The following is a 10,406-nucleotide window of genomic DNA, read 5'->3' as shown; positions in this document are numbered from 1 at the left end:
TTAATGCACCTGTAGCGCTTCCCAGAGGGCAGCAGGTGGAACAGGTCAGAGCCAGGGTGGGTGCTGTCCTTGATGATGGCACTGGCTCTGTTGAGGCAGCGGGAGGTGTAGATGTCCGTCTTGTGCAGCCCTTTGAGACACTCGTGATTTAGGGCCATATAAGTAAACATTGATTGATATATATATATATATATATATATATATATATATATATATACGTATATATCAATCAATCAATGTTTACTTATATAGCCCTAAATCACGAGTGTGTCAAAGGGCTGCACAACCCACAACGACATCCTCAGATCCTATATATATGTATGTATGTATATATATATATATATATATATATATATATATATATATATATATTTGCACTTTAAACAACTCAATCTTTGAAAAATACCCGAGTCTGAAATATACATATAAAATACTAATCATATTTTTGGGATTTAACCCTTTAAAGTCCAGTATGGTTACACAACACCACTGTTTATTTATCTGGAAAAAAAGTTAAATATGTTAAATTATACTATTTAATATATAAAACGTTTTTTAAAGTTTTTTTTTTTTTTTACATACACACCTTTATCCAACACTACATGGAGCTGGCCATTTAAATAGCAAAGCAGTTATATCCGGTGGACAGATATAAACAACAAATTTAAGATCCAGAATGGCATTTCTGTTTTCTGGTTTTCAATGGGATATGTTTTTTTTAAAATAGGGACAATTTACTAAATAACTACAATACAGTTTTTATGATTGTTATATTTTAATTAACTACCATTATCATTGTATTATTTGCGGTAATATAAAATCTGATCAAATCAACATGTATGTAATTTATATCTTAATTAGTTAAAAACAGTTCAAATCAATACAAATGCTTTTTATTTTTTTTTAACAAACGGGGATTTGACACAGCTTGTGGTCTGTTGGTGTACAAAAATGTGTCACAACAGACACTTAACACACACACACACACACATCCACACGTACAAAGGTTAGGATTCATGTGCAGGGACAAAATGTGTACAAAACATCAGTGACAACAGTAACATTTGTCCTTATGTGAAATGACAACATTCAAATTAAATACAGTTCAACGTTCTCTCTTCAAACTTGACGGTCTAGAATGAAGTGGCCAATAGGTGGCAGCAGTGAGACGCTGACCGCGACAAACACTGTTTTGAGTCCAACTTAAATAATGAGTCCAATTTGATTATTTTTACCCTCTAACTCAGGGGTGTCAAACTCATTTTAGATCGGGGGCCACATGGAGAAAAATCTACTCCGAAGTGGGCCGGACTGGTAAAATCACGGCACGATAACTTAAAAATAAAGAACATTTCAGATTGTTTTCTTTGTTTAAACATAGAACAAGCACATTCTGAAAATGCACAAATCATAATACTGTTTTTTTTTTTTACACTTACATGTTGCGATTAATAGCATTCTATCTTTAATTGTCGATGTTTATACTTTCTAAACAAATTATGTGATAATGTTCATCAGTCAACTCATTGGTGTTAATTTGCAATCTATCAAGATAAAAAAAAAAATCAAAATCAAATTACAGGATGTTATTTATGTAGTTTGATCATTTTCCTCGACTAGTGTACTAACATTATGTGTAGCATAATTTACAAAAATACAAATAATTGCTATTGTGACATCTAGTGGACACATATAGAACAGCTTTTTCTTTCATTCCCAAATTTCGGCTCATTTTTATACTTAGCAAACTCATCCCGCGAGCCAGATAAAACCTGTCCGTGGGCCTGATCCGGCCCTCGGGCCGTACGTTTGACACCCCTGCTCTAACTAATCTTCCAAAAAAATCAATATTTAGCATAAATTATGTCTATAAAAACGGAATATTTATATATAATATGTAACATCTGGGAAGTGCTTTAATAAGAGGGCACAAGATATATAAAAAGGTCATTCTGGGCAGTCACTCTTGCCACTGATTTGACATGATATACAAAACACATATTTACATTCATCGTAAAAAAAAAAAAAAAGTTTTAGATAATCATCCACGCAGTTTAATATAAAAAAGTATGCAGGGAATAATGCATGTTGATGTATAAATACTGTACACATACCAACAGTTACTTTTTTTTTTCACAGCCAGACTTTTGGCAAATGTCTCCACCACACAAAAACACACATTCTAAAAAATAAAAAAAAATAAACACTCGTCCACATGCAAATGAGTCTGTAGTGCATAGAAGGATGCCTGACAAGGTGGAAAAGTACAGACGTATCCCTCCCATCCAGAAGTTTTTGCGACAAAAATCTGACATTTTTGAGTCATAAAGGTCCGGGGAGGTTGTTAAACCGACGTTTCCGACTGGAGCAGAAGCACGAACTTGTGTGACTTGGGGTCCACGTACTCTTCGGTCACTCGGATGTACGGGATGCCCTTGACCGTGATGGCTAAGCTGAAGTCGAGGCACCTCAGCGTGAACTCGCTGCCTTCCTTGACGCCGCTGGTTACTGACGCCTCGCTCACCAACATCCACTGGTCGGCCATCCAGCGCTCCGGGCCGTACTGGAGGGTGGGACCCGGGGCCAGGTATGTCTCCAGGAAGGCCTGTGGACGAAACCACAATAATATATAACTAGAAGAGGCAATTCCTGAAGGAATTGTGAATGCTCTAATGCTGAAGTTGAACTGAAATCCTGGAATTTTTTTTTAATTGTTGAAGTAGAGCACACAATTCCCAAACAGGCTGAATATTTTGAAGTTGGAACAGTTTGAATCAGATGAAAATTGTGGGAGTTGTGGAACTTTGAAGAATGTCCCATTGATTTAAATAGGAATTTCCCAAAAATGTGGGAATTTCTGGAAAAGCGGATTTTTTTTTGTAAATGGTAAAAAACTTGAATGGTCTGAATGAGTTCAAATGGTTGGTGCTGGAATTTTTCAAATCGGTCAAGAAATTTTGAAGTAGTAACGAGTTGAATTGAGAAATGGTATTACGGAGTTCCTGGAATTTCGGGAAAACCGGGAATTTTTCCAGTTCAAAAAACAACTTAGTTTTTTTGTCCTGATTAAGAGGAATGTTTTGACGGTGGAACGGTTGAAGTGGGTTAAAAAATGCTGGAGGAGTAGTCGCCAGAAAAAAGGGTGGAAATGGGGCTTTGGAAAACCAGGAATTGTGGAAAATCCTGAATTTTTTTTTAACTTGGAAAAAAAAGTAGTTTAAATTTCCAGAATGGTGGAATATGTTGAAGGTGCAATGGTTTGAATCGGTTGAAAAATGTGGAAATGGTGAAAGTTTGAAAAATGGCCAATTCATTATAATTGGGAAAAATGTCCCGGAAAACCGGGAATTCTGGGAAATTGGAAAAAAGAGTAGTTCAAATTTCCAGAATGGTGGAATATTTTGAAGGTGGAATGGTTTGAATTTGTTGAAAAATGACCAATTCACTTTAAATGGGAAAAATGTCCCGGGAAACCCGAAATTATGGAAAATCCTGGAATTTTTTTTTACCTTGGAAAAAAGAGTAGTTTCAATTTCCACGATGGTGGAATATGTTGAAGGTGGAATGGTTTAAATCAGTTGAAAAATGTGGAAATGGTGAAAGTCTAAAAAATGGCCAATTCATTTTAAATGGGAAAAATGTCCCGGAAAACCGGGAATTCTGGAAATGTTTGGAATTTGAAAAAAAAAAAAGTGGAGTTTAAATTTCCAGAATGGTGGAATATGTTGAAGGTGGAATGATTTGCATCGGTTGAAAAATTTGGAAATGGTGAAAGTTTGAAAAATGGGCAATTCATTTTAAATGTGAAAAATGTCCCGGAAAAACGGAAATTCTGGAGAATCTTGGAATATTTTTTAACTTGGAAAAAAGAGTAGTTTAAATTTTTGGAATTTGACAACATAACGACACATTATTATCATAATCAAATGAAAATATTTATGCATCAGACACGATAACAAAATATTTATTTCTCGCAAAAAGCCTGAAAAAGACGTTTCGTATTTGCATATTTATTAAATATGGTTTACAATTTATTTCACGGATTTAAAAAACATATCTTTAATTTTGTTTAAAAAGTGTTTTTTTCCCCAAAACAGTTCTTGAAGAAGAGGGGTCGTTATGGACTGAATGATACATGATAAGACAAACAACCTTGTTGTAGTCCACTTTTGCATTGCTGAGCAAGAGGTACGGTGGCCACAATGGGACCAATATATGAGGAAACGACTGCTCCCTTTTTATTTTTTATTTCTTTCTCTTAATTTAAAATAAGGACAGCACATATTAATGAACATATAAATACAAAACCCAAAACCAGTGAAGTTGGCACGTTGTGTAAATGGTAAATAAAAACAGAATACAATCATTTGCAAATCCTTTTATTTAATATTTAATAATATTTATTAATAGATATTTAATGGTCCAACTGAGAAACTAGATTTTTTTTTGCAATCAATCATTAACGTAGAATGTAATGGCAGCAACACATTGGAAAAAAGTTGGCACAAGGACATTTTTATCACTGTGTTACATGGCCTTTCCTTTTAACAACACTCTGAGGATGCCAATTTTTGAAGCTTTTCAGGTGGAATTATTTCCCATTCTTGCTTGATGTACAGCTTAAGTTGTTCAACAGTCCGGGGGTCTCCATTGTGGTATTTTACGCTTCATAATGCGCCACACATTTTCAATGGGAGACAGGTCTGGACTACAGGCAGGCCAGCCTAGTACCCACACTCTTTTACTATGAAGCCACACTGTTGTAATACGTGGCTTGGCATTGTCTTGCTGAAATAAACAGGGGCGTCCATGATAACGTTGTTTGGATGGCAACATATGTTGCGCCAAAACCTGTATGTACCTTTCAGCATTAATGGTGCCTTCACAGATGTGTAAGTTACCCATGTCTTGGGCACTAATACACCCCCATCCCATCACAGATGCTGGCTTTTGAACTTTGCGCCTATAACAATCCAGATGGTTCTTTTCGTCTTTGTTCCGGAGGACATAACGTCCACAGTTTCCAAAAACAATTTGAAATGTGGACTCGTCTGACCACAGAACACTTTTACACTTTGCATCAGTCCATCTTAGATGAGCTTGGGCCCGACGAAGCCGGCGGCGCTTCTGGGTGTTGTTGATAAATAGCTTTCGCTTTGCATAGTAGAGTTTTAACTTGCACTTACAGATGTAGCGACCAACTGTAGTTGCTGACAGTGGTTTTCTAAAGTGTTCCTGAGCCCATGTGGTGATATCCTTTACACACTGATGTCGCTTTTTGATGCAGCCTGAGGGATCGAAGGTCCGTAATATCACTTACGTCAAGGGATTTGTACAGATTCTCTGAACCTATTGATGATATTACGGACCGTAGATGGTGAAATCCCTAAATTCCTTGGAATAGCTCGTTGAGAAATGTTGTTCTGAAACTGTTTGACAATTTTCTCACGCATTTGTTGACAAAGTGGTGACCTTAGCCCCATCCTTGTTTGTGAATAACTGAGCATTTCATGGAAGCTGCTTTTATACCCAATCATGGCACCCACCTGTTCCCAATTAGCCTGTTGACCTGTGGGATGTTCCAAATAAGTGTTTGATGAGCATTCCTCAACTTTCTCAGTCTTTTTTGCCACTTGTGCCAGCTTTTTTGAAACACGTTGCAGGCATCAAATTCCAAATGAGCTAATATTTGCAATAACTTTGAACGTTAAATATCTTGTCTTTGCTGTGTATTCAACTGAATATAAGTTGAAAAGGATTTGCAAATCATTGTATTCGGTTTTTATTTACGATTTACACAACGTGCCAACTTCACTGGTTTTGGGTTTTGTAATATTATGTAAATATGTCAGAAGACTAATTTCCACCTGTTTTCCCCAGACAGGTTGGTGTATACATACAATCAAATAAAAATAACATCCAAATAAACGAGTTCACCTTTGGGCTCATGTTGTTAATGAGGCAGAAAGCTAAGTGCTTCTGGATGCTCTCCATGCTGTGGCAGTGCTGCCTCCTGGTGGTGCGCAGGTACTTCTGCAGCGCGCGGGCCATCGATGGGAAAATGGCCAATGCCGCTTCCCGGACGTCCATGATGTCGGAGGGTGATGCACGTTCGTCCTCTTTCTTCATGCGGCGGACGTGCGTGAAGGCCTCCTCCACCGCCACCACCAACCTGACACATCAAATCACAGCATGTCATGCACTATCTTGCATAAAGATGCATCACGAAAGTACATCACCTTTTATTTTATTTATTTTATAGATCTGTGCAACGTTTTAATTTGTTTTATTTCCAAGGTAAGTGAGGCATAGCAGCATGTCATGCTCTATCTTGACTAATGCAACATAGCACAGTATAGCATTTCTATGTAACCTATCTATTTTACTGATCATTGCACAATTTGACTGCATTGTGTTCATTTCTCAGCTTCCTGAGTTAAGTGAAGCACACCATTATGCAGCATATTTGAAAAAAGAAATTGAATGATTTACATCAAATTATAGCACTTCTATTTGTTGTAATTTTTATAGATCTGTGCTATGTTTTTGTTTTTTTTCCCCCCTATGTAAATGAGACATGGCAGCATGTCTTACTCTATCTTAACTAATGAAGCATAACAGCATATACACTATATTGCCAAAAGTATGTGGACACCTGCCTTGACTCACATATGAACTTGAAGTGCCATCCCATTCCTAACCCATAGGGTTCAATATGATGTCGGTCCACCTTTTGCAGCTATTACAGCTTCAACTCTTCTGGGAAGGCTGTCTACAAGTTTGCGGAGTGTGTTTATAGGAATATTCCACCATTCTGCCAAAAATGCATTGGTGAGGTCACACACTGATGTTGGTCGAGAAGGCCTGGCTCTAAGTCTCCGTTTTTTTTTTCATCCCAAAGGTGTTCTATCGAGTTCAGGTCAGGAATCTGTGCAGGCCAGTCAAGATCATCCACACCAGACTCTGTCATCCATGTCTTTATGGACCTTGCTTTGTGCACTGGTGCACAGTCATGTTGGAAGAGGAAGGGGCCCGCTCCAAACTGTTCCCACCAGGTTGGGAGCAACAAAACAAAACAACCCCACACCCTAATTCCTCCTCCACCAAATTTCACACTCGGCACAATGCAGTCCGAAATGTACTGTTCTCCTGGCAAGATCCTCCAAACCCAGACTCGTCCATCAGATTGCCAGATGGAAAAGCGTGATTCATCACTCCAGAGAACGCGTCTCCACTGCTCTAGAGTCCAGTGGCGACAGGCTTTACACCACTGCATCCCACGCTTTGCATTGGACTTGGTGATGTATGGCTTAGATTCAGCTGCTCGGCCATGGAAACCCATTCCATGAAGCTCTCAGCGTACTGTACGTGGGCTAATTTGAAGAGCTCTGTAGCAACTGACTGTGCAGAAAGTCGGTGACCTCTTTGCACTATGCGCTTCCGCATCCGCTGACCCCTCTCTGTCAGTTTACGTGGCCTACCACTTGGTGGCTGAGTTGCTGTTGTTCCCAAACTCTTCCATTTTCTTATAATAAAGCCTACAGTTGACTTCGGACTATTTAGGAGCGAGGAAATTTCACGACTGGATTTGTTGCACAGGTGGCATCCTATGACAGTTCCACGCTGGAAATCACTGAGAGCGGCCCATTCTTTCACAAATGTTTGTAGAAACAGTCTCCATGCCTAAGTGCTTGATTTTATACACCTGTGGCCGGGCCAAGTGATTAGGACACCTAATTCTCATCATTTGGATGGGTGGCCAAATACTTTTGGCAATATAGTGTATATTGATGCTATGTTGTGATACACTATATTGCCAAAAGTATTTGGCCACCCATCCAAATGATCAGAATCAGGTGTCCTAATCACTTGGCCCAGCCACAGGTGTATAAAATCAAGCACTTAGGCATGGAGACTGTTTCTACAAACATTTGTGAAAGAATGGGCCGCTCTCAGGAGCTCAGTGATTTCCAGCGTGGAACTGTCATAGGATGCCACCTGTGCAACAAATCCAGTCGTGAAATTCCCTAGCTCCTAAATATTCCAAAGTCAACTGTCGACTTTATTATAAGAAAATGGAAGAGTTTAGGAACAACAGCAACTCAGTCACAAAGTGGTAGGCCACGTAAACTGACAGAGAGGGGTCAGCGGAGGAATTATGGTGTGAGGTTGTTTTTCAGGAGTTGGGCTTGGCCCCTTAGTTCCAGTAAGAGGAACTTTGAATGATGATACCAAAACATTTTGGACAATTCCATGCTCCCAACCTTGTGGGAACAGTTTGGAGCAGGCCCCTTCTTCATCCAACATGACTGTGCACCAGTGCACAAAGCAAGGTCCATAAAGACACGGATGACGGAGTCTGGTGTGGATGAACTTGACTGGCCTGCACAGAGTCCTGACCTGAACCCGATCGAACACCTTTGGGATGAATTAGAACGGAGACTGAGAGCCAGGCCTTCTCGACCAACATCAGCGTGTGACCTCACCAGTGCGCTTTTGGAAGAATGGTCGAAAATACCTATAAACAAACTCAGCAACCTTGTGGACAGCCTTCCAGGAAGAGTTGAAGCTGTAATAGCTGCAAAAGGTGGACCCACATCATATTGAACCCTATGAGTTAGGAATGGGATGGCACTTCAAGTTCATATGTGAGTCAAGGCAGGTGGCCAAATACTTTTGTCAACATAGTGTATGATGACACTAAAGTACCCAGCCTGATTTGTTATCTCTCATTTTGAAACTTAAAAATGACAGTACGTCACACAGGTTCAGACAACACAATTGCTATAAATTGACTTCCTGGTATGGGCGTGGCTTATTATGTGACCTGCTAACACAGAACAGAAACTCCTTAAACAAATGTGCTTTCTGCTAGTTTAAGCAACGTCTGTAAGTATATTTTATTATTTATTATAAATGTCTTCAGTGTGCTTACTTGATATCAGCATACCTATTTTGACGTACGTGCCATCACTTTGCCAAGTGATATCGCTAATAATGTCATTCTGTTGAAGTGGCTGGCTAGCTAGCGCTAGCATTTAGTAAGGCCTACACTTCCTGTCTACGCCTCATGTTACCCCGTCTTGTTCGCACTCACCTGGCTTTTCGTTTGCGAACTCGTCTCTCAAAGTCGGCCTCCTCGTAGTACAACTCGTTATGGGCGCTGTCTTTGCGTTTGGCGGCGGCGGCTGCAGCCTGGGACTGGTTGCCATTAGCAGGCTGGGCCCCTGCTGTGTTCCCAGGGGCTGCACCCCAAGGGAGAGGACAGAGGTGAATTGATAATAAGGAAGAGGTAAAGGGTTGTGTGTGGAAGAACATGGAGAACAAAAGGGAGTGTCCACCTTCATACTGATGCACTTATAAGGCCTTGCATCCGCCATTGATGTTTCTAACCTTGTCAAGATGAACTTCTCTACATTTGTGGGCATTTCTCTCGTGCATCATGTCTCTCAATCATACAAAATTATGCAGAAAATTATGCAGAAAATTATGCAGAAAATTACTGAAAATACTTACACTTAGACAACATTTAATGATCCACAAGAGAAATTGTTCCACACAGTAGCTCAGTTACAAAGGATGTAAAGGATAAAAAGAACAACGCACACAAGGGCACAAATAGAGGGCGAAAACAAAAGGTATAAAGTTGACAAAAAATGTACTATAGTAGCAATATAAAATACAACATATACTTAGTATTTACATATTATCTATACAATATATAATATATACTGATATATTATATTATTACCGTATATAATATATGCAATATATAACAAATCTCAATTACCATGTACAATATAACAGCTGCAGAAAAAAAAGCGCAGCATAAAATAAAAAGTAGATCCAACAGAAAATATACATTATAAACAAAGAGAGGTAGCTAGCATAGAAACGGACAGGTAGTAGACAAATATCATCTATTGCTGTATGGCGAGTGATTATATATTATATTATTATATTATTATGATGTTCTTGTGAGTTAAATATAATAACAAATATAATTAAGGAATTGGTTTCCTACCTATATATTTATTAATATAGATACATTCTCATTAAATATCAACAATCATCTATATTTTCTGCCTGTATATCTATGAATATTATAATATATTCACACATTTTATATACATATCAGTCAATTAAAAAATATTGTTTTTATTGTTAATTTAATAATTTTTTATTTAAAACAAATCTAATTATTCCCTAAACAATAACAACATTAATTAAAAATATATTTTAATATATGATTAAAAAAGTAGTTATGCATAACTTGTGTTATTTATATATTTATAAAGATCAACACTGTCACAATAACTATCAACAATCATCTAAATTAGATACTGTACAATGTAATTAATGTATTTATTTATATTTATACAAATAGTGATCAGCAATTTAAAGAA

General features: G+C 38.1%; 1 protein-coding gene across 2 annotated transcripts in view; it reads right to left on the bottom strand.

The window, feature by feature from the left end:
• Nucleotides 1–876: 876 nt before the first annotated feature.
• Nucleotides 877–10,406, bottom strand: part of LOC133613680 (vang-like protein 1) — a 47,381-nt gene continuing 37,851 nt past the window's right edge. For both annotated transcript variants that reach the window (XM_061971391.2, XM_061971392.2), the window contains 3 exons: nucleotides 9,098–9,245; nucleotides 5,938–6,172; nucleotides 877–2,605 (listed from right to left, as the gene is read on the bottom strand). In XM_061971391.2, the coding sequence (XP_061827375.2) occupies nucleotides 2,345–2,605; nucleotides 5,938–6,172; nucleotides 9,098–9,245 (644 nt within the window). In that variant the 3' untranslated portion in view covers nucleotides 877–2,344. The remainder of the gene's footprint in view (nucleotides 2,606–5,937; nucleotides 6,173–9,097; nucleotides 9,246–10,406) is intronic.

The sequence above is a fragment of the Nerophis lumbriciformis genome, linkage group LG13 (genome assembly GCF_033978685.3).
Source record: "Nerophis lumbriciformis linkage group LG13, RoL_Nlum_v2.1, whole genome shotgun sequence".
NCBI classification, from domain to species: Eukaryota; Metazoa; Chordata; class Actinopteri; order Syngnathiformes; family Syngnathidae; genus Nerophis; species Nerophis lumbriciformis.
This window is presented reverse-complemented; position numbering and strand designations above follow the sequence as displayed.